The sequence below is a fragment of the Abramis brama genome (assembly GCF_963993115.1).
Source record: "Abramis brama genome assembly, chromosome: 2".
Lineage (NCBI taxonomy): Eukaryota > Metazoa > Chordata > Actinopteri > Cypriniformes > Leuciscidae > Abramis > Abramis brama.
Window position 1 is genome coordinate 45060844 of NC_139964.1, and position 26244 is coordinate 45087087.

The 26244-nt window shown below is 35.2% G+C and overlaps 1 protein-coding gene and 2 long non-coding RNA genes across 3 annotated transcripts in view; 2 read left to right on the forward strand and 1 right to left on the reverse strand.

The window, feature by feature from the left end:
* Positions 1-5300: 5300 nt before the first annotated feature.
* LOC311078206 lies at positions 5301-6301 on the reverse strand. The gene is made up of 3 exons (XR_014605077.1): positions 6182-6301; positions 5862-5942; positions 5301-5413 (listed from the first exon to the last, which is right to left on the reverse strand). It is a non-coding gene; the product is annotated as an uncharacterized lncRNA (long non-coding RNA).
* Positions 6302-20238: 13937 nt separating this feature from the next.
* On the forward strand, positions 20239-22181 carry LOC311069243. Its single transcript, XR_014603499.1, has 2 exons — positions 20239-21413; positions 22054-22181. It is a non-coding gene; the product is annotated as an uncharacterized lncRNA (long non-coding RNA).
* Positions 22182-24713: 2532 nt separating this feature from the next.
* The window catches only part of LOC311078008 (inhibitor of growth protein 1-like), a gene marked incomplete at both ends in the record, with an annotated part of 14524 nt that continues 12993 nt past the window's right edge, over positions 24714-26244 (forward strand). The window contains one exon of the mRNA XM_084106654.1: positions 24714-24864. Coding sequence (XP_083962780.1) covers positions 24714-24864 — 151 coding nt within the window. The remainder of the gene's footprint in view (positions 24865-26244) is intronic.

Sequence of the window (26244 nt, forward strand, 5' to 3'; positions counted from 1 at the left end):
GTAAAACAAGATCTACAAAGATACAAAGTCCTCAAACAATTAACTCTTTGTGATCCACAAATATAAAGCATGATCTACAAAAAGATTAAAAATCCACAAATAAACACATCCTGATTCACAAATAGAAATCAGTTACTTGTACTTGAAAACCAGAATTTGAATGAATGTAAAGTGACTTGTTAGCAGGTGAAGATCATGTTCTGTTTGTAGATTGTGTCACATTTGTTTTCAGAATTCTGGCACTATTGTTTCGCTGTTGTGACAAAATAATGCCATAATCATTGAAAATGAAGAGTCTATGAGTCAAAAAAGCATATTACAATTTGTAAACACAAAACAAGATCTACAAATAAATTTAAAATCTGCAAACAAACTCCTCATAATCTGCAAATGTAAAACACAATCTGTAAATAGATTCCAAATCTGCAAACAAACTCCTCATGATCCGCAAATATAAAATGTGATCTACAAATAGATTTAAAATCCGCAAACAAACTCTTTATGATTCACAAATAGAAATCAGGGACTTGTACTTGACAACCAGAATTTGAATGAACGCAAAGTGATTTGTCTGCGCATGAGGGTCATTATTTGTTTGTAGATTGTGTTGCATTTGTTTTCAGAATTTTGGCACAACTGTTTTTCCCATTAAAAAATCTACAAATGCCCTCCTCACAATTTGCAAACAAACACAGTCTAACTTGTATTTTCAAACCACTGTAAAAAGACATTCTTACACATTCTGTGCAAAGCTCAGCATGCAAGTGTTGAATCTGTGTTTGCAGATCACAGGGCATTCACAGATCCCTCTGCACACGTCTACAGATCTTTTTGGCACTATCTTTCCGCAGAGTGTGTGACTACAATCCACACGTGTAGTCAGCCAATCAGGGGTATTGCTTCAATGTGATGTCACGCCCCCTCAATAAGCCCTTTTCAAAATAAGAGTCGACACTTCTCGGATGGGTGGGCTGGGCTCACTGCCATTTAACGTTGCCGGTGTTGTAGCCTACCGAAATCCGACTCCCCGGACAAATCGCACTCCCCCTCGCGTGCACGCGCAAGCGAGTTTAAATGCACTTCCTTTGCTATATCCGTTTATCGATCGATTTTTCCCTATGGATTTTTCACACAGCAAGCACCCAGATCCTGCATGGAAGCTTTGTCTACACTTAAATAAATTAACAGAAAGTGAACTAGTGTGGATAAAAGATTCAAAAAACAAACACAAACAAACAAAATAACATGGCAGATCGATTCAAACTATAAACTTCGACGGGTAAGGAATAAAGCTACCAGCTATCAAAACAAAACTGTTAATTTCACTTAATTTAACTGAACTTATCGTTTGTGTGTTAAACACGCTGTGGTTCATAGGAACATATTGTATTACTCCCCCCATTGCACATGAATGTCATTGAAAATAATAATATTTAACCTTTTTTCACGAAGATAGGCTTTAAGAGGTCATCAAATAGCCTACATATTGTATATATATATATATATATATATATATATATGAGGCAAATACCTGTTTTTTTTTGTTTTTTTTTTTGTTTTTTTGCTTAATTGCGTCTTAAAAATAGAAATGAAACAAATTATTAGTGATAATTGACACTTAAAGCTAAGAATGTAAAGAAACCTTAGACATTTTTTTTTTTAATTAATAGTTATTTTCCAGCACGGCCCCAAAAAGCATTATTTATTTCATTCATTCTTTCAATTTTACATCTTACATAGCTTGTTATGGATATACAATTAAAATAGCTGGAGCAATTGCTTTGCGGTCAGGTGCCCTTTTTTAAATAAAAATAAAACTGCTAAAAAACAAGATGGGTTTAGCAGGGGGAGTGGGATTTTCACAGCATTAAAATACAGGACTGGTGAAATCACACTCCCCTCATCACCAGTACAGGTGTATAAGGTCATAGACTCACCACACTACTGCCGCTGTCACATCTTGGTTTAGAGATTGTGTGGTGACAGGTTTAGCAGGGGGAGTGGGATTTTCACAGCATTAAAATACGGACTGGTGAAATCAGTTGATTGTAACTCATTTTGTGTGAGTGTACTGTACATGTTACTACATCCAAATAAAATGTATTTTTAATATCCGATATATTTTTTTATTTTAAAATATTATATAATTATAATAATATAATTCATATAGCCTAATAATTTAATAATAATTAAAATATATGTATATATAGTTTTACTTAGAAATTAGTTTTATGATATATTATATTAATATTATTATATTCATATAATAATTATAATAATAATTAAAAAATATGGTTTACTTGGAAATTGGTTTTATGATAAATATTATTTTTATTAGGCTATATTAGTATTATGATATTTTTTTTAATTTATTTTAAATATATATTTTAATAATAGTTAATATATATACTCTTATTAATTTACGAATAGAATTTACTTTGAAATTGGCTGAATGTCAAATTCATCAACAGGGCGGATGTGCACTTGTGAAAATCGCGCGCGCTAATTCATTCCAGCTAACTGTACCTTGTTTGCACACTTAATTATCACGTTGTTTTTCCAATGGATCCTGGGATTTACGAAGATTTTTTTTTCCTACAAGTCCCATAGGACATACCCTGATGGGTTGAGCAAGACAGAAAAAAATAGGCTGCTCTTTGTGCACAACAATTTTTTTCTAGTCGACTAGCCATTCGTGGACAAATCGCCCCTTTATATTAATTTAATTACTTAGGCTATAGGATAATGAGCGTTTACGTATATAGCCGCACTCAAGCGCACGACCGCAAGCATAAAGCTTGCCACAAAGAACAGGTAGGCTACAAGTAATGATTATGAATGTGTCTAAAATAGCAAGGAGACATTCAATTGTTTATTAATAAACTGGTGTTTTCTGTGTCGCTGCAAAGATTAAGTTGACGATGCGGATTCGCCATGAACGCCAGAGAGAAATGCACATTTATGGATTACATAATCAGAGAGTATAGCCTGTTTCTTTTGGTTTTGAATATTTTCGTTTAAAAATAAACATTTCAAGCTTTCTATAATAGATAGCCTATATTTCTCACGTGAGGCACAAGCTGAGTTTCGGCGCCCTCCAGTTCACATGCAATGCAAGTGATCGTGTCGGCGCCTTATTAGATTGTCTGCTATATATTTGCTTCTTATTTATTAACCCTTGTGTTATGTTGCGGGTCAATTTGACCCGTTTAGATTTTCTAGTTGTTGGAAATACTGGTTAACCTATGTTTTTTTTCTTGATATTTTGTGACTTTTTCTCATTTATCATCATGAACATGCATGCAAAGTTTCAACATGCTGGTGTTTTTTGACATATACAAACAAAATTACTGGTACTTTCGTGATGTTCGCGGGTTGACCCGCATATTTTAACGCTCTAAGGCAACTGTACGGACCCAAAATAATAACATTTCTTGGTTATAGTTTTTTTTTTTTTTTACTACCTTCCCAGCTAACAATTTTACGTTCTGGGAACGTTAGTTTTTGGTTCCCAGAATGTTCCCAAGAACGTTCCCTATTGGTTAGCCAGGAAAGTTTTCTTTACGTTAATAGAACGTTCCCTATAGGTTAGGGGAACGTTCCCGGAACGTTCCCGGAAGGTTCCCAAAACGTTCCCGGAAGGTTCTCGGAACGTTCCCGGAAGGTTCTCCTAACGTCTACACATCCTGATATGCCTGTACACAAATTATAGATCTAAAAACAACATATTCTACATTGTTTATTGTTCAAACACTTAAGAATCCTATGAATATATTATTATTACAATAAATTGAATTAACAGAAACTATCATTAATAAGTAAATCAATCAGTTTGTATTAAATAAATCAGCACACAATCCATGTTTTTGTTGATTCATTGTTTAATTATCAACCTAAAATAAGTCATTAAAAACAGCATTAGCAAAATGTATTCAGGAACAGTAATTTACATTTAATATTTCAAACATGAAAATATTTCAAGAAATAAAACTGCACAAACATTTTAATTAAAACTATCTTTTTGCAAACTGTAGCCTACAACTTACAACAAAATTGAAAAAGTATTCATTTATATACAATATACATGAATGTGCCAATCTTCACTCCACTCAAAACATTTAAACTCCCAACACCATCTGCAAATTTAACAAGAAAATAAAAAGACAACGCGTTACATGTACAGACAATCCCATGCCAAAATTCAAGCCCTGTAATGGCATTAATATTCATCTGGAGCAAATGAAAAGAGTGAGGTGGGATTGTGTGTCACAAGCTGTAGGAGATATGAGAGCACGAGCGCTGCTGGTATTGTGTATTTATTCAGATATTTCAGCATCAATGTGTATAGAAAAAATTATATATTTGAAAACACTACATTGCATTTATTTATACTGCACTATTTATTATTTCAGACTACAAATCAAAAAATGTTTGTAAAAAGTAAAAAGAATGTTTTATATAGGGGTATTTAAGCCTACATTAAGCCTATGTACCCTTTAAGCCCACTTTCAACTCTGAAGTCAAACAAAAAAACAGAGAAAATAATATTCAAGTCTAGTGAACTCTGACCTGCGAATTCGCTCTACATATAACATATAAGTCTCACCTCCAATGAAGAATTTGAAAACCTGTAACTGCTGTGTTGTTCATGAGAGAGAAAGAGAAAAAAAGTTTGAAACGGCTATCAATTTTTTTTTATCTCTGTGACTTTACACCTACAAATTCCACTGTCACAGGTGCTCAGTTTTGCTATAATGAAACCCTCACAGAACATGGTAATAATCAGCCATCCATGCAAAAGCAAAGGTCGATGTAGTTTACAGGTGCATCTGTCCAGGCCAACGTCTGATGCCTTGATGCCTTCGCTGGCTGGGATCCCAGAAAACCTGAAATAAAAAAAATAAAAATAGTAGCCTACAGTTCAAAATCTATCATACATACATCTCATCTGGTATCACAAATTATTATTCCAGGTTCATTTTAAGATATGCTCAATATTAGTGCTGCACGATATTGAAAAATGTAGAGTTTATTTAGAGATATTTTTCTAGAGTAGAGTTTATTTAGAGGAGCGAATGCTACTGCTGACGCGGATGTTGACGTCACTTTACGAGTACAGAACCTATTTGTACTTCTGTACTACTCATTTTCTCCGACATAGAGCAGATCGGCACACAACAAAAACTGCTGTTCGGATGTTCCCTTTTCTGATATTTTAGCATTCGTGACATTTTAATTAAAACAGAAATAAGAATTTTTGTATAATAAGCAAAAATTAACAGTAAACTCAGAGATCACCTACCGCTGCAGATGTGTACGGAAGTGAAAAGCGGAAATGCTTAGACCTCTTTCCGGTTCGACCGCTGGGCGCTCCGCATAACCTCTATTGGGGGGATTTTGTAGAGGAGTGAACCTGCATAGAAAATTACAATAGATAACAAGCATAGATTAATACAATAGAAGAAAAATACAGTTGAAATAAGCAGTGCATTATGTTTTTCAGTTAAATCTAACTTATCAGGTACAGAAATTGATTTATCAAAATGTAAAATAAGTCTTCAGTGTAAAAATAAAATAACTATAAAATTAATGTATCTTTGCTAAAGCTACAAGTCATTTTCTCTTTTGATGTTTGAGCACCATTGGCGACACAAACAGCTGCGGGTACGTTAGGCTGCTGTCCCTTCAAGACGAATGGGCAGACCTAATATAGATGACAAACATCAGTTTTCTTTCTGTTTAAAACACAAGACTGTTTACGAGGAAACTCGCCAAGATGGGCATTTTGACTTCATTTTGCGTGCACGTGTCCGTTTAAGCTCAAAAAAAAGGGAAAGAGAACTGAATTCGGCTAAACTCACCTTCTTCATCTACTGACTGTGGATGGCATCAAGGTCTTGTCCTGAAGAATACAGGGCCAAACAATAGGGATTATATCTCATCTGTTAACAAGAGCAAAGCCATAACTTTAAGAACTCTAATGATATATTTACCCCCTGATATTGCATTGGGGATATCAATTCAAACATTTTTAAGGCTAAGAGTATGAGCCACAGCTGCCCAAGATATCTGTGAAAAATAACTGCCTAAAGTTGTCGACCCCCTGAACCACATTCAGCATTTAAAAATACAAAGAATTTCAGTATTGATCAATAAAAAAAACATACAAATACATAAATACCTTTGTGTTGGACAGTATGGTGTCAGTCTCATTGGCCAACATAATTCAAAACAGACCTAAAGAAATAAAATAAAATATAGTAATCATCAGGATATCATGTTATCATAATAGTTAAATGAATTATTATTATAACTATGACCATTATAATATTGTATTAGTCGCCTATTATTTAACGTTAGCTGATTATTTAGCCTACAGGCTTCTCAAGGACAATCTCACTGAAAAAACCTGGGGTTAATGATTTTAAAATGTGAGACTTATTTCAAAAGCATAAATCTTACAGACCCCAAACCTTTGAACAGTAGTGCACTGTATGTTTGAGGTGGTTTTGCTTACTAGTCATATGGTTCATAGCCGTGGAGATTTTTTGGACAGGGGGTGCAGCAGGCCATCACAGCATGATGATCTAGGAACATAACATGCTATTTGTCACAGAGCCAACAATATTACATGTGATAGGTTTATTACAAGGAACCAAGCTAGAACAGAGGTGAAATGCAGAAAAGATATACAAATCTTAAGATAATATATTGTGAAATAAATGCATATGGAATTATCATCATGATTAAACAATAACTCACCCCTTGTTGTAGAGTTTTATTTTTTCTCTCGCTATTCTGAAATCACATTTTAGCAATATTGGTAAGTGACGTCACTGATTAAGTTAACAATACAGTGCATTCTTTTAGGTTAGCCTAAATAAATTAGCTTACTTCCCATTGACAAATTACCAGCAAAACTATCAAAAACTGTTATCTACACTAAATATGTGTTTAAAAACCAGAACTGACGACGTTGTCAGTTGGTAGCCTAATCTGCCTGTTAATAGTAAGTGATATTAAAATAATAACCTGCAGAGAACGTTCTCAGAACGTTCTCTTTAGGTTATAAAAATAAAACCTAAAAATAACCTGCAAGGAAACGTTCTGGGAAGGTTCTCTTTAGGTTATAAAATAAAACCTAAAAATAACCTGCAGGAAACATTCTGGGAAGGTTCTCTTTAGGTTATAAAAATAAAACCTAAAAATAACCTGCAGGAAACGTTCTGGGAAGGTGTCTTTAGGTTATAAAAATTAAACCTAAAAATAACCTACAGGGAACGTTCTGGGAAGGTTCTCTTTAGGTTATAAAAATAAAACCTAAAAATAACCTGCAGGAAACGTTCTGGGAAGGTTCTCTTTAGGTTATTAAATAACAACTTGCAGGGAACGTTCCCAGAACGTTCTTATTTGGTTCCCAAAAAAATAACCAAATGGGAACCATATGGGAACGTTAGGGGAACGTTCTGTGTTTGCTGGGTTATGAAGCTAAAAAATTTGGTTTTCCACACTTATTTCAATACAGAAAAATATTTTGTCAGCCACAGATGGTAAAAATTACCTATCATTTATTTTTTCAAGCTACCTGAAATAATATTAAACCTTTTTTTTCTTCTTGATATTTTGTGACTTTTTCACATTTATCATCATGAACATGCATGCAAAGTTTCAACATGCTGGTGTTTTTTGTTTTGAGATATACAAACAAAATTACTATTACATTTATGATGTTCGCAGGTCAATTTGACCCTCATAGGCAGCTATTCAAAAGCAACTGTACAGACACAAAATAAAAACATTTATTTTATGTATGTCAGGGCATCAACTCCAGTTCTAAAGCGTAAGTGTATCTAAAAGTGCTCTAACCCAAACCAAACACACTTGAAAAAGCTAAATCATGGTGTTCAGAGTTAATTGCAAATTACAAATGAAAATCTTTGACAGACACAGATAGTAAAATAAGCTCTCATTTATATATTCAAGATATCTGAAATATCTTGAGACTTCGACATAGACAGCAGGAAAAATGAGCTCAGATTAATTGATTAATTGTTCAGTTATGATGTTCTAAGCAAAAAAAAAAAAAAAGTAAACAAATATGTATATGCAAATATATATAAATATAATGTATATTCAAATTTTGTCAAAACAAAACAGTTTTTTAAAAATGGTTAAAAAACATTTTCATTAAATCATATCTTCAGATATATTTTTTTTTGGAATATTTGACAAATGTTGATATTAAAAGTTTACAGTTTGTACCTGAATCTTTGTTGTTTTTCATAGTGTGATTTTTGAGGAATTGTATTGAATCCAATTAGGGTCAATTTGACCCGAACCATAAGGGGAGTGCACAGAATTCCAACATAACACAAGGGTTAAATAGCCTACAGGCAATTGGTTGATAAAACATTGATCAAAATTAAGATACAATTTATACAAAACGAAAATCTTTTAAAAGATACTTTCTACAAAACAAAACTCAATGAAGTGGTAAAAAGTGGTCATGTTTTACCCACTCCATGTCTCCAAGATATATTGCGCATCTCAAAATGTATCATGCTGGATGCTCATTTTCATAATCAACATTGATTAAATTAAAAACATAATGACGTCACATATTTTCCAACCCAGCCCTCAGCCCTGTTGCAACCGTCGTTGTTTAGGTAGGCCTACCTTAAACGCGCACGTACAGTCTCGGAGTCATCGCTGCAACCAGGAGATGAAGAGAGCTGAGATCCACATCACCTAGCTTGCACATCTTCGTCTCTGCCACCCCAGGGTGATAGCACGGCTAGTGCAGCTAGCGGTATGGAGGCAGATTAGTCTCAAATATAAATCACGCAAAAAACATGATTCACAAATGCATAGACAATTTCACATGCATGAAACCTAATTCACGTACACACAAAAAAAATCCACGTGCGTGAAAAAATATATATATTCACAAAAAGCAATTCACATGCGCAAAATAAAATTATATACTCATAAAATACATTTCACAAATGCAAAACATAATTCGTAGATATACAACTGTGCACAAAAACCTTTGAATGTTTAAAATGTACGAGTGTATCCTTGCATTTGAATGTGCAAATCGTCATTCACATACGAATTGCCTTAGACATGTGTGTGTGTGTTTTTGAGACTTTCCTGGCAGCATAACACTCCTAACACAGAGCAGTCGTACTCTTTAGCCAATTAGATTTAAGCTTATCAATCGACCAATCAGTATCACGTGAGGGCGGGCCTACCTACATGTTACGTCATCAGCTTTCGACCAGTTCATGGCTGAGCAGAGGTAAGTGCAGTTAATCGTTCATTTCTGTATTAGTGATGGGATTTATGGCTCTTTGAGGGGATCCGGATCTTGGCGATCCGTTCCTTTCAAAGAGCCGTTCAAAAGAACGGCTCTTTTGGCTCTTTTTAAATATTTAGTCAGTTTTAAGAAGCCAGCTTGGGGGCATCTCAGTTTATCCTGGAAATAATCACTGGGAGGAATGATGAGGTGAGATTTGTAGTCAAATAATTAAAACTCAGATATATTATATAATATCACACACAAATATCTGAGTTTGAATTATTCTGAAATATTGATTATTACCTAATTTGTCATGTGTGGACTATATTCCATATAGGGTTGCACAACATCCCTCTGCTTAGACAGTGACATCACTATTTTGGATTTACCTTTAGTACAAAGTGTGTGTATGTGTAAAGCTACGTTGACTTATGTTATTCATACAATACCTACTCACAAATAAACATCAAAAACAAAGCGGGCTGCAATGAATTTCTGTGCAAAACAGCTTTTACTACAAACACTTCCACACAAGAACATTGTTATCACACAAGAACATTTTGATAGAAAACAAAAAAAAAATATTTAAAGTATTTTATCATATTTAAAGTTTTAAATATATACTGTAGATAAAATTAGAATAAATAAAATGGAAATGTCTTCATACAGTCCACTATTACTACTATTACTACTGTAAACTTTGCAAATAGGACATCAGCCCCTTCAAGTCTTAAATGAACAATAACAAAGTGGGCTGCAATTGAATGTCTGTGCAAAACAGCTTTAGTGAAAAATTTCTACAAGAACAGTATCACAAAAGAACATTTTGATAGATAACAAAAAATATTTAAAGTATTAGACATAGGCTATACTGTAGATAAAATTAGAATAAATAAAATGGAAATGTCTACGTACAGTCACTATTACAGTCCACTAGCCTACTATAACTACTGTAAACTTTGCAAATAAGAGATCAGCCCCTTCACGCTGGGTGCGCCCCTCCCCCTATAACTGTTCTGTCTCGCGGAGGAGCTAATTTGTGTGCATCTGTGTGAAACACGCATAGGAAAAAAAGAACGACAGAAAGAACGGCTCCCCTCCAGCCGCGACTCGGCTCCCATCGTTCATGTTTATGAGCCGTTCAAAAGAATCGGTTCGTTCGCGAACGTCACAACTCTATTCTGTATTTAGAAGTTAGAGATCAGTTGAAGCAATAGTTTATTAACTGCTGTTTAGTCCACATGTGAATATAAACATTTATTTTTAGTATTGATGGATTTTCATGTCCTGTCCACCACACATTCAACTGATGATAATGTATGTAATGACGTGCATATATAGGAGACATGTTTTGATCTGCATACATTATGTAGTTTTATTGTTTCAGATTTCCAAGACAGATGATGTATGAAGTTGCAGACAACCAGTACTGTGATCTTACCATTTCTACTGTAATTCTTTGAAAACAGTCATGTTGCAAGCCATCCATTTTGACAGTTGTTTCAACAAGTGGTTGAAAGTGATGCATTGTTACTGTATTAATTTGTCTCCTGCGGACTATATGTACACGCTTTAGGAATAAAGCCTTGCTATGCATGCATTATTAAATGTTCTTGTAAGAATTAAAAGATTCAGACATAGTTCAATTTGATGTACACGTTTTATTAATTTGAAAGTTTCCGAATCCTTTGGGAATAAAATATATAAAATGACTTGATCATGATTAATGTTCCTGTTACATATGAAGATCATGAACTGACAGTCTAAACTGTGAAGCACAATATTCAGTACAGAGAAATATACGTCTCTTCAGGAGTTGTGAGATCCAGTCAGAGTGTACTTTGCTTTTAAAGTATATAAATATAAGTGCAATACATCAAGTGAAAAGTTAAAAAATGAATTGTGTTCAGTCCGGTCATCAGTAGACCTCTCTGTTAGGACATATAAGATTTTGTCCTGATATTTAAAGTACTAAAACCCTATAGTACAAGAGGTGCAGACAGAGGATGTGGGAAATTAAGTGATGGTATTTGAATAGAGTTTACGGAGTAATCTTAGTCGCATAATCTTAATTGCCTCTCTATGATAAGTACCTTTGTCTTATCAGCATAAAATCAGATTTGCCTATTTTACTAGGCAAAGTAAAATTAATGCTTCACAATATTGTCCTGTGAGACCTTAAGATGACAATAAAAAACCTTATTTAAAAACCTTGACATTACAATACAGCATAAGGAAATGCATGTTGAATATATTGGTAACACTCTACAATAAGGTACAATAACTAAGTTAACATTAGTTCATGTATTAAATAACCATGAGCAATACATTTGTTGCTGTGTTTGTTAATCTTTGTTAACGTTAGTTAAAAATACAGCTGTTCATTGTTAGTTTACAGTGCATTTACTAATGTTAACAAGATTTTAATGAAGTATTAGTAAATGTTAACATTAACAAAAAATAATAAAGGCTGTTCACGTGCAGTTCATTATTAGTTCATGTTAACTAATGAAACATTTTAATAAAGTGTTACCAATTAAGACATAAATACAAAAAAAAAAGTATAAAAGAGAATAAAGAAACAACATGAATTAAGATGTTCGTGACTGCTATCCAGATGTCACACCAAAGGTGAGTAATCCTGAAAAATGCAGGGAAACAAGTGTTAATAATAATTTAACATCATACACAAATGGCAAAAAACACTGGCTGCTCATTAAAATAGGTCTATTCACTATTTAAAGAACAATCTCGATGGGTATTGACCACAGATGATTGTTTTGCAATCATTAGCGTGATTGTAGCTGTGAGAGCTGTCTGTACCTTCAGCTAAAATACAACAAAACAAGCATCATTCTTCTTCATTTTTGACACGATATGGGACATCTGATTACAACAACACTTGCTTACATCAGTTAATAGTTCATAAACTATTGCTTCAACTGATCTCAAACTTCTTTAACTTCAGTTAACACAGAAATGAACGATTAACTGCACTTACCTCTGCTCAGCCATGAACTGGTCGAAAGCTGATGACGTAACATGTAGGTAGGCCCGCCCTCACGTGATACTGATTGGTCGATTGATAAGCTTAAATCTGATTGGCTAAAGAGTACGACTGCTCTGTGTTATGAGTGTTATGCTGCCAGGAAAGTCTCAAAAACACACACACACACATATCTAAGGCGATTCGTACATGAATGACGATTTGCACATTCAAATGCAAGGATACACTCGTACATTTTAAACATTCAAAGGTTTTTGTGCACAGTTGTATATCTACGAATTGTGTTTTGCATTTGTGAAATGTATTTTATGATTATATAATTTTATATTGCGCATGTGAATTGCTTTTTGTGAATATATATATTTTTTTTTTTCACGCACGTGGATTTTTTTTGTGTGTACGTGAATTAGGTTTCATGCATGTGAAATTGTCTACGCATTTGTGAATCATGTTTTTTGCGTGAATTATATTTGAGACTAATCTGCTTCCATACTAGCGCGACCAGCGCCGTTGCTAGGAGGGCGCCAGCGCCTCTGCCTCGCGAGTGGATGATGGCCCTGAAGACGCCTAGCAAGTATACCTTTAGTGGTAGTATACTTTGCTCCAGCTATTTTAATTGTATATCCATAAGCTATGTAAGATGTAAAATTGAAAGAATGAATGAAATAAATAATGCTTTTTGGGGCCCTAATGTGCTGGAAAATAACTATTAATTAAAAAAAAAAAATGTCTAAGGTTTCTTTACATTCTTAGCTTTAAGTGTCAATTATCACTATGTTTGTTACATTTTCTATTTTGTTTCATTTCTATTTTTAAGACACAATTAAGCAAAAAACAAACAAACAAAAAGACAGGTATTTGCCTCATATATATATATATACACACAATATGTATTTGATGAACTCTTAAAGCCTATCTTCGTGAAAAAAGGTTAAATATTATTATTTTCAATGACATTCATGTGCAATGGGGGGAGTAGGCCTAATACAATATGTTCCTATGAACCACAGCGTGTTTAACACACAAACGATAAGTTCAGTTAAATTAAGTGAAATTAACAGTTTTGTTTGGTAGCTTTATTCCTTACCCGTCGAAGTTTATAGTTTGAATCGATCTGCCATGTTTTTTTGTTTGTTTGTGTTTGTTTTTTGCATCTTTTATCCACACTAGTTCACTTTCTGTTAATTTATTTAAGCGTAGACAAAGCTTCCATGCAGGATCTGGGTGCTTGCTGTGTGAAAAATCGATCGATAAACGGATATAGCAAAGGAAGTGCATTTAAACTCGCTTGCGCGTGCACGCGAGGGGGAGTGCGATTTGTCCGGGGAGTCGGATTTCGGTAGGCTACAACACCGGCAACGGTAAATGGCAGTGAGCCCAGCCCACCCATCCGAGAAGTGTCGACTCTTATTTTGAAAAGGGCTTATTGAGGGGGCGTGACATCACATTGAAGCAATACCCCTGATTGGCTGACTACACGTGTGGATTGTAGTCACACACTCTGCGGAAAGATAGTGCCAAAAAGATCTGTAGACGTGTGCAGAGGGATCTGTGAATGCCCTGTGATCTGCAAACACAGATTCAACACTTGCATGCTGAGCTTTGCACAGAATGTGTAAGAATGTCTTTTTACAGTGGTTTGAAAATACAAGTTAGACTGTGTTTGTTTGCAAATTGTGAGGAGGGCATTTGTAGATTTTTTAATGGGAAAAACAGTTGTGCCAAAATTCTGAAAACAAATGCAACACAATCTACAAACAAATAATGACCCTCATGCGCAGACAAATCACTTTGCGTTCATTCAAATTCTGGTTGTCAAGTACAAGTCCCTGATTTCTATTTGTGAATCATAAAGAGTTTGTTTGCGGATTTTAAATCTATTTGTAGATCACATTTTATATTTGCGGATCATGAGGAGTTTGTTTGCAGATTTGGAATCTATTTACAGATTGTGTTTTACATTTGCAGATTATGAGGAGTTTGTTTGCAGATTTTAAATTTATTTGTAGATCTTGTTTTGTGTTTACAAATTGTAATATGCATTTTTGACTCATAGTCTCTTCATTTTCAATGATTATGGCATTATTTTGTCACAACAGCGAAACAATAGTGCCAGAATTCTGAAAACAAATGTGACACAATCTACAAACAGAACATGATCTTCACCTGCTAACAAGTCACTTTACATTCATTCAAATTCTGGTTTTCAAGTACAAGTAACTGATTTCTATTTGTGAATCAGGATGTGTTTATTTGTGGATTTTTAATCTTTTTGTAGATCATGCTTTATATTTGTGGATCACAAAGAGTTAATTGTTTGAGGACTTTGTATCTATTTGTAGATCTTGTTTTACATTTGCGGATCATGAGGACTTTGTTTGCGGATTTTTAATCTATTTGTAGATTGTGTTTTGTGTTTACAAGTTGTAATATCTATTTGTGACTTTTAGTCTGTCCATTTTCAATGGTTTAGGCATCAATTTACCCCCATACCAATAAGCGGCAGCCCATATGCAGCATACACTGAGCATACGCGGGGAGTCATTGACGCATGCGCATATGATTTACTCTTCAAGTGTTTGAAACTACCCGGAGGATCTTCACGTTGGAGTATGTGACACTGTAATATTGAGACAGGGGTAGCTGCAGCTTGGAGCAATGGGCGTGGCAGGAGGTAGGGGCGTGGCAGGAGGTAGGGGCGTGGCAGGAGGTTTCTCATTGGTCAAAGGAGTTTCCTCCTGGACAGAGTCAGAGTCAAAGGACCTACAAACAGATGCGACAGGGTCTGCGGTATACATCCCTAAATATGAGATAGGAATTAGCAAAAGAACATCTGACAGCATAAATGTTTATGCAGTTGAATTATGTGCTATACTTGTTGCATTAGAATGGATTGAACAATGCAGGGATATTAACATTCTAGTATGCAGTGACTCAGTATCAGCTCTTATGAGTATGAAGTCTGGAAAAGCTAGAAGTCATCAAGAAATATTATATGAAATCTTGTTTTTAAATTCAAGGGTATGTAGACAAGGGAAAAATATAACGTATATGTGGATACCAGCACATGTGGGCATACAGGGAAATGAGAAAGTTGATAAATTGGCAAAAAAGGCAACAAAAAAAGAGCATGTTGACATTGAAATTAAATTGTCAAAATCAGAAGGGAAGAGTCTAGTGTGGAAAAAGATAATGGAAATATGGCAACATCAATGGGATCATGAAAGTAAAGGAAGACAACTATACATGATTCAAAATAAAGTAGGCAGTATAAGAGAGATGTCAAATAGAAGGACAGAACAAGTGGTAATAACAAGACTTAGGATTGGGCATTGTAAGTTAAATGGAACTCTTCATATGTTAGGAAAACATCCCACAGGCCAATGTGATGAATGTCAAGAGGAGGAAACAGTTAGTCACATTTTTATGTCATGCAGGAAATTTATAAAAGAAAGACAAGAGTTGAAATATAGCTTACAAGAAATTGGTATAGGACAGTACAATGTAAAAAGTATATTAGGATGTGGAAAGAGTGAGCAAGGAAAGAAATATTTGTTTTATTTTTTAAAGAGGACTGGACTGGAAAGAAGAATATAATCATTAAGTGACATGATAATAGACAGCAGATGGCAGTAATGTAACATATTGGATACCAACTGCCTTAAAAACCCAAAGAAGAAGAAGAAGAAGAAGCAGGTGCAGGTTCGGCTCGGTGTGAGGGAATGGCGGGAAAGGGCGCACGAGTCTCCAGCCAGAGAAACGGGCCGGAAATGGCGGCGGAAGGAAGGAAAACGTGGGAAGAAATATCAGATAATGATAATGAACAAGAAATGGATTTTCAAGAAGTAAGATTTAAAAGGAAGAAAAAGAATAGCATGGGTGATGGATCTGATTGTGAACAAACAAGTAATAAAACAAAGCAAACAAGAGGTGTATATGATAAAGAGGAAGAAAGACAAATCAAGGTACTAATTACTTTTGCTAAGCAGTCAGAACAACAAATTCATCCTGTTAAGCTATCGAAGGCAATTGAGAAAGAGATCGGAGTAGTAAAAGCTGTAGAGTATCTAAACAATGGAAGAATAATGATTAAATGTAAGGATGAAAAACAAAAACAAAAAATTTTGAAAATTAAATCACTGGCAGGAGGAAAATTATCATGCACAGAAATAGGGAATGGAATCAGAGGGGTTATCTCAGGAGTGCCTCTAAATGTAAGTGATGGTGATATCAAAGAAAATCTAAGTGGAGGAACAGTTGTCTCTACTAGAAGATTGCAGATGTGGAAAGACAACCAAAGATGTGAGAGTATGAGTGTAATGATTCAGTTTGAAGGGAATAATCTACCTACAAGAGTGAAGCTGGGATTTGTCAGCTTCTTGGTACGAGAGTTCATACCTCCACCTTTGAGATGCTTCAAGTGCCAACGGATGGGACATACTGCAAATTTTTGTAAAGGGAAAATGAGGTGTGCAAAATGTGGAGGGGAACACGAATATGGCAAGTGTGAGGATGGTGTAGGGATTAAATGCTGTAATTGTGGCGGTGGACATAGCGCAGCATACGCAGGATGTCCTGCACAACAAGAAGCCCGCGAAGCTCAAAAAATTAAAACTGTGCAAAATTTGACATATGCAGAAGCTGTGCGGAAGATAAAAGACAAAGGTAAAACTGAACCGGAGGTAAATGTGTGAGGAAATAGGATAGAATCCTGTTCCCAGAGAGAAGTAAATAAAGAGAGGAGTAAATCAGAACTGCATATCTCAGTAAACAAAATTGACTTTGTGGCATTTATTTGTGCAGTGGTGAATGGCACCTCACAAGTGGAAAAGAAATCTGACAAGTTAAGGATTATTGTAGAATGTGCTAATAAATTTCTCAAGTTAACAGGAGTCTCAGCAGAGGAGGTGCATGGCATTCTGAAAGCGGAGGAAGGAAATGTTGCCATGGATATGACTCAGAGTAATTGTACTTAGCTGTATGATGTCTTTCCTACTACTACATTGGAATGCTAGGAGTTTAATAGCAAATGGTCAAGAATTTAAAAAACATATCTCAGAAATGGAAAAGACACCAGACATCATGTGCATTCAAGAGACGTGGCTAAATAATTTGTTGGACTTTAAGATCAATGGGTATGTAGTAGAAAGGAAAGACAGAGTAAATAGAGGGGGCGGGTGTGCAACATTTATTAAAGAAGGTATAGGGTATAAGAGAATTAATATAAATAATACATTAGAATGTGTATGTATAGAAGTAATGGGAAGGTATGAAGAAATTAGAATTTCAAACTTTTATAATCCATGCAAAGAAATAAATAATAGTATTCTAGAGGATGTGTTAGGTGACTCACAGGGTAAAGTTATTATATGTGGGGATTTTAATGCACATAATGGTCTATGGGGTAGTAAGAATACAGACAATAATGGGTTAATTGTAGAAGAATTTATGGAAGAACACTCATTAGTATGTTTGAATGATGGAACACCAACAAGAATGGATATAGGTAAAGGCAGCTTCTCGTGTTTGGATCTCACAATAACATCAGCTGCATTAGCAGGTAAGTGCAATTGGTGCGTTCAAGAGGAAAATTGGGGCAGCGATCACTGGCCTGTAGTATGTGAGATTCGGAGTGCGATACAAAAACAAAGCTACAGTCAGTGTGCAAGGTGGGGATTTAAACAGGCAAGATGGGAAGAGTTTTGTATGTTGTGTGAAGAAAATTTCAAAAACATAAAGTTAGAAGGGAATATTGATGAGAGATATAAAAGAGTAGTACATGAAATCATTCTAGCAGCGAATCTATCTATACCATTAATAAGAGGTAATGGAAAAAGAAAGAAAAATGTTCCATGGTGGTCTGAAGAATGCACAATAGCGATTAAAGAAAGGAATAAGGCATTCCGGGTTTTAAAAAGGATAATAACTCAAGATACAGTAATTGATTATCAGATAAAAAGGGCAGCTGCAAGAAGAGTAATTAAAAGTGCAAAGAGGAAAGCGTGGCAGGAGTTTTGCAACACAATTGGGAGAGAGACTGGAATGCATGTAGTGTGGAGAATGATAAGGAAAATGAATGGTATTAATATACACAAACAAGTCCCTGTAATTGAGGAAGATGGAAAGGTGGCCAGAACAGATAAAGAAAAAGCAGAAATATTGGCCAAAACATTTGCTAAAGTCCACAGTATAAACAATTTGAGTGATGAGTTTTTAAAGAGAAGGCAAGAGTTAAATAAAATGTATGAGAATGTGTGTATGAAAAAACAAGATGACTATAGTAATATGAATGATGATTTTAATATTTTTGAGCTTAAAATTGCGATTAGCACATCAAAGGATACAACACCAGGGAGAGATAGTATAAGTTATAGTATGTTAAAGAATTTACCGGATGTAGCTCTTAAAGTAATAATGGATGTATATAATCAGATATGGAGTGAAGGAACATTACCAAAAGAGTGGAAAAATGCAATAGTGATACCAGTAACAAAACCAGGTAAAGATGCAACAAAATCAAGTAGCTATAGGCCAATTGCTCTTACATCTACATTATGTAAAGTGATGGAAAAAATGATAGTTAGAAGATTAAATTATTTTCTTGAGAAAAATGAGATTTTAACATCAGCTCAAAGTGGATTCAGGAGGAAAAGATCTACAATGGATGCCTTGATATTATTTGAAAATGAGGTTAAAAAGCTTTATTAATGAAAGAATATCTTGTTACTGTTTTCTTTGATATTGAAAAGGCATACGACACTTTATGGAGGGAGGGACTATTAATTAAGTTAGACACAATCGGAGTGGGGGGGAGAATGTATAACTGGATATTGGATTTCTTGTTTAAACGGACATTTCAGGTAAGAATAGGGGAAGAAATGTCAACATTGCAAGATATTCTGAATGGGACTCCACAAGGGAGTGTAATCAGTCCCATATTGTTTAATATAATGATTAACGATATTTTTGAAAGAGTGAAACCAAGTATAGGGAAAGCACTATATGCAGATGATGGTGCAGTTTGGAAAAGAGGTAGGAACTTAAGGTATGTAGTAAAAGGAATACAAGAATCAATAAACGAAGTTGAAAGGTGGTCAGTGGAGTGGGGACTAAAGTTTTCAGTATTAAAGACCCAATATTTGATTTTTACAAGGAAAAGGAAAGTGGAACAAGTGAAGTTGAAATTATATGATCAGATATTAGAGAGAGTGACAGAATTTAAATACCTTGGGTTAATATTTGATGACAAATTAACATGGAATAAACATATTAGGAAAGTTGAGAACAAATGTAAAGGAATCATAAATTGCATGCGAGCTATAGCCAAATATGAATGGGGAGCAAGGAAAAGTGCACTATTAAATGTGTATCAAGCCTTAATACGGTCTAGTTTAGATTATGGGTGTGCGGTGTATGGTGATGCAGCAAAGTCAGAGCTACAGAGGTTGGACAGTGTACAAGCTAGGGCACTTAGAATTTGCTGTGGAGCAATAAGATCAACACCTTTAGATGCCATCAGGGTTGAAATGGGGGAGATGCCACTAGACTTAAGAAGGAAAAAGCTTACAATGATGTACTGGGTTAATTTACAGGGTTGTACAAAGAGTCATCGTACACGAGAAATTTTAAATGATTGTTGGGAATATAAAAAGGATAACGGAAATGGGTGGAAGCATAAACAATGGGTTAAGGAATGCGGTATGGAAAATATAGATATTTGTCCTAATATGCCATTAAAAGGGGTAGCGGTTTGGAATATTCCCGAACCTAATGTTGAGATGAGACTGCTGGAGGATCGAGAGAAGGCAGAAGGAAAATATTCTAATAGATATGAAATTAATGTTTTTATTAGAGAACGTTTTTTTCTCTTGTATACAGATCTATACAGATGGTTCTAAAGATCCAGGAGAACAAAAAGTAGGAGTAGGAGTGTATATTCCAAAATTTGAGACAAAAATAAGTTTAAGATTGAGTGACAAATTATCCGTATATTCAGCAGAACTAACTGCTATAATAATAGGATTGCAGTGGCTAGAGCAAACTAAGCCAAACCTGGTGCCGACTGTAATTTGCTCAGATTCTGCATCAGCACTTAAAAGTATAATATCAACAAAAACCGATAGAGATGACCTGCTACTAGAAATTTATACATTATTATATAGGCTGAATACTGAGGGTATAATTGTATACTTTTGTTGGGTGCCGGCACATATTGGGATTGTAGGAAACGAAATAGCGGATAAATTAGCAAAAGAAGCGTTAAAAAAAGACTTGATAGAAGTAAAGATACTTTTAGGAAGAAATGAAGTTAGATCAATAATTAATAGAGAAATAATAGGAAAGTGGCAACAAAGATGGGAAAGTAGCAGTACAGGTAGGTGGTACTATAGTATTGTAAAATCTGTAGCGGGAAAAGAATTGTATTATGGAAGGCATAGAAAGGAAGAGGTAATGATTTCTAGACTAAGGATGGGTCATACAGGGTTAAATTCAACTCTGGCATTAATGGGAAAGCATGGGAATGGTATGTGTGATGAATGTGGTGTTGGTGAAACAGTAGAACATGTGTTTTTAAAATGTAGTAAATATGAAGAACAGCGTAGAGACCTTTTTATTAATATAAAGAACAGACCAGTGGGCATTATGGATATATTGGGAAAGGTTTTGAGTAATAGTCAGAGGATTAAGGAAGTAATAACTTTTTTAGAGGTTACAGGACTAGATCACCGGATTTAGACTATAAGAGGAGAAAGTATAGATCTGATCATCTTGGAGGTGAAGAGCTTAATGTGTAAGCTGGAGGAGCTGAACACGCAGCGCCAGCTGAAAGTGGGCTCTGATCCTAAGGGATGTTTTTTTTTTTTTCCGCAAATCAGATCCATCAACCATATGTACTAAGTAAACAGTAGGTGGCGGTAATACTCCTAAGGAGTCAACGGCCATGGAACAAAAAGAAGAAGAAGAAGAAGAGAAGAAGAAGCAGAGTCAGAGCCATAGAGAGAAAGTTGCGACACAGCAATGGCGGCTTCTGGAGCCTCTCAATATTTTCCGAAAGCAGCAGCAGCAGCGCGGTAGAACAGACCGTCTGTGATGCACTTTTAAAAGGTAAGACGTTTAAAGAATAAGATTGTATATTATCAGTACATCTGAATCAAATTAACTTGTGTATTAAAGCATGCTAGTTTACTATTGCTCTCTAAATTAGTAGTTTTAGGGGACGTTATCAGATAAAAGAAAGGTCACTGGATAAAGTTAGTAGTGCATAACAAACCACGAACAGCCTATTAATGGTTAAAACCGTTCTATTAATGCATTTTTATCCTTTGTTGTGTAATAAGAGGTAAAGGCTTCTAAACAGGTGTCAAATATAAAATTGGGGAGTGTGATAGGGAAGTGATAAAATGAGTATCCATTTCATTTCTCATTAAATGTGCAATAACAAAAAAAATCATTATTTTAGATTGCATATTTGAGTAACAAAAACGTATGGGTGGAGTTTTTTAGGCACTGTGTTTCTGTAAGCTACCTGTCTATATTATGTTTCAGCTCAGCTGATTTTTGGATTGATGGAAAAGGGAAATGGAAGTTTATTCGTGAGATTAAAAACAATGCTTAAAAGCAGCAAGCCATTTACAAAAACAAATCACACTAGACTAAATGGGAAATAATACTAAATACCACAACATGTAATATATGCTACTATAATTTGTCCCGTTTTTGTCTCCTTTATCTCTTTCAACACAAGAAGCAGAAAGGGATTCAGTGGATCCTGAAGACTCCCTGCACTGATGCTGTACCTTCACCTTCAGTTTAAGCTCCTTGGATTTTACAAGACTTTCCTTGCTCCTTATTTTTAATAAACATTAAACTTCCCAGTGTTGGTCTTTGTGAAAAAGTTCAGATGCACCCAAGTATGATTAGTGCACAATATAGCATAAAATCTTTAGTTCTTCTATTTAGACTGCTCCTGCTGACTCGAGCATATTTACTCATCTGTGTCGGACACTACAAGAACAACATAGAGGAAATGACAGACAACATGCTTGACGTGCAGTTTATTAGACATTTATAGACATTATTAGACATTTATAAAATCCCATTGTGCTAAATCAATGCTACATTTTATATATATATATAATGTATATAATGTGTATATATATGTGTGTGTGTGTGTGTGTAATTGACAAATAAACCTTCAAAAATTTTGTTAAAAAATCTCAAAATCTTTTCAAAACTGATGTTTTATTAGTTTTTATTTATTTTATTTGTTTTATTTATATTTTTGAGTCATTAACTTTGACTTTTTGAAATTTAAACAATTTTCAGTTGTAAACATTTCTAAGTGTTTAAATTCAACTGATATGGAAAGTGTACCAACCTACCCATACTTGAAAGCAGTTTTTACCAGTATTAGAGAGATCTACAACCCTTTTCACTCATCATTAAGGCTCCTCTGAACGATGAATTATATCATGTATACTGTAATTACCATAATAAAATAACCATGTTTGCAGTTGTGCAAACCTGACATGCAAATCTCAACAGCTTTATAACTTTGTTTATATGAAAGGTTCAAATGATGCCATAGAATTTAATTTTTTATTCTTAAGACACCATTTGAGTTTTTAGACTGTTCATTTGTGCGGACAGTTGCTACTATAGTATGAATCAGTGAAGGAATGAGTTTTGACTTAGAACACAAGCCTTTGATGGCAAATTCAATTGACGTTTCAAAATAATTAATTGTAAAAATGACAACTGAATAAATGTTTTTGGATAAAATGGTGTTTGTTTTGCTTAATTGATTAATGTCACTTAAAAGAAGTTTATTAAACCGTTTTTACTTCATTTTATAATTATATGGTGAGTGTTTGATCAAACACGTATATAGCCTATGCATGCCTTTATACAGCAAAAACATTTGCTGTACCATTATTATAAAAATAACATTACTATTAGTTTGTATGTACTTTAAAATTAACGTACAAAACTAGTATGACTTTAATAATGTCAGGAGACATTTTTATCTTTAAAATAATAATTTAATTTGTTTTTTAATGATTTAAAAAAAGTCGCGGTGGTGATGACGTCATGTAACCCGCGCCCTAAATTTGAGAATGTATTCTCAATATCATTATTGCTATTTTCACAGTGAAAGAAATGTATTTGGTCTTGTATAATTGTTTGTTGGCCAAAAGTGATTAAGTATATGGCTCGCTTTTATGCGGATCAGGAAGCTTTCGCGTCCAATTGTAAAGACCTCACGGCACGCCCCGTTCCTCCTGGCACGCCCCATTCCTTTCCGACCTCGTGGCACGCCCATTGCTCCAGGCTGCAGTTACCTCTACTTGGTAATATTTGTATTACTATAAAATGAAATGGACAACAGTATAAATGCTATGCATAATTTGCCTCGATTGTGCACGTTGATTTTGTTTAACGGAGTCTAAGGGTTTGCCAAGGATCAGATGTGCTTTGTTTTTGGCCATTGAAGGATTTCCCCCCACAAATCTAAAGTACTTCGTATTTAAAATGCTGAATACTGCCAGCTGGGATCCAATAGGGCTTGGGCGTCGTGACGTCATACTTGGCGTGGCGGCCATGTTGATGGCCTCGCGAATGTAAACATACAGCAAGTCGAACGAGGAGAAGCAGAGTTGGAAGAAAGAAAAAAGATGTTAAAATCCCGAAAAGGATGTGGAATTTACCGGGATACGTTAGGGAAACCAGGGACCAGTATGTGGACAAATTTTCCTGTAAAATATCCCGTATTTTAATACCTTACTCTCTCATAACATTAATGTTAGCCCTTCCATCGGACCTGTCAGTCTCTGTAACGTTACTATTGTCCTGTTGCTACCCCCTTGCCCTTCCAGCGAAACAGATGTTTTCAAAGCATCGTTTTGCTTACTTGAAGGCAACCTTAGCGTGATATTGGCCTTTTTAAGATAACAGCGTGGTTGTTGTGAGAGCACGATTTCACGCCAATCTGTAAGCAAAGTCACGTTAGATCTAGCTTAACAACTCGCTTAGTTAATGCTGCAGTTTTGTAGTACGAATTTTTGCTGTCAGCAGAGGGACAGCAACAGAAAGATGAATGTTGAAATTGTCATTTTTCGGGATATTTTATAGGAAAATACTAAAACGGGAAGACAGCGGGAAAAGAGCTCAAATGCGTGAGAAACCCGGAAAAAACGGGAGGGTTGACAGCTACTAACTAAGTTACACTTTTTTGCCGATTTTGTCCACATAACGTTACTGGTCCCTGGCTTCCCTATTTAACGTATCCCCGTAAATTCCACATCCTTTTCGGGACTTTAATATCTTTTTTCTTTATTTTTTTTCTCCCAACTCTGCTTCTCCTCGTTCGACTTGCTGTATGTTTACATTCGCGAGGCCATCAACATGGCCGCCACGCCAAGTATGACGTCACGACGCCCAAGCCCTATACACATCGCTAACTATGTAGGAGAATACTTGGACTTGGTTGAGTCTCTGCCCTTCGACCTACAAAGAAACGTATCTCTTATGAGAGAAATGGACTCCAAATACCAAGGTATTACTTTTTATATATAATACGCCTGTTTGTTTTCATTCTACGCGTGTGTTGTTGCAATTGTGGAAATGTTCGGTTTAGATATGAAATGCGGGGCGAATTAGATTATTGGGAGTATGTTACATTTGATGTCAAGACAAATCACAACAATCTAGGAAATGATCTAACGTTACCGAAACAGAGCCTCTTGGTATTTTTTATTATTATTTCTTTCTTTTTTTACTTTGTTGTCGGTCGTTTTGAGTCCGTCCCTGGGGCCTATACCATGAAGCCGGTTTAGGTGGCTAGCCAGCTATGTTTCAGTTTAGTTTCCGCCAACCCTGGGTTTTAGGTAGGCCTACTATGAAAGTAGCTTGGCTTTAATCGGTGTTCGTTGCCATGGTATCTTACGCTGCACGGCTAACCTGCTCCGGGGCAGGTATATTCTGGATTCAAGATCTCAGACTGAAGTTTGACCAATCAGCTGAGAGCAAAGAAACATATAGGTGACGTAACTTATTCACCTTTTCTTCCAAATCCTGTGACATCTCAGCGCAAATTGTTAGACGAGTACTTCGTAAAGAAATAATTTTTAGCATGACAAAATCCCCTTGCCTTTCCTGATAGTTATTTGTATGAAAGATACAGATTTTCCGCGGAATGTCTTATCTTTGCGAACTTCTTGAGCCGCACATAAAGAATTTAACACGTCGAATTCATGCACTTACTGTACCGCAAATATTGTGTTGCGTTTTTTTATTTTTTTGCAAGTGGTACATTCTTGCACGGTGGGTGACGCACAGAAGCTGGGGGAAAACACGGTTTGTCGAACCATTCGCAAGGTCGCTCTGCAGGAGTACATGAATAGTTTCATTAATAGTGTATGGAGGCAGATTAGTCTCAAATATAATTCACGCAAAAAACATGATTCACACATGCGTAGACAATTTCACATGCATGAAACCTAATTCACGTACACACAAAAAAAATCCACGTGCGTGAAAAAATATATATATTCACAAAAAGCAATTCACATGCGCAAAATAAAATTATATACTCATAAAATACATTTCACAAATGCAAAACATAATTCGTAGATATACAACTGTGCACAAAAACCTTTGAATGTTTAAAATGTACGAGTGTATCCTTGCATTTGAATGTGCAAATCGTCATTCACGTACGAATTGCCTTAGATATGTGTGTGTGTGTTTTTGAGACTTTCCTGGCAGCATAACACTCGTAACACAGAGCAGTCGTACTCTTTAGCCAATCAGATTTAAGCTTATCAATCGACCAATCAGTATCACGTGAGGGCGGGCCTACCTACATGTTACGTCATCAGCTTTCGACCAGTTCATGGCTGAGCAGAGGTAAGTGCAGTTAATCGTTCATTTCTGT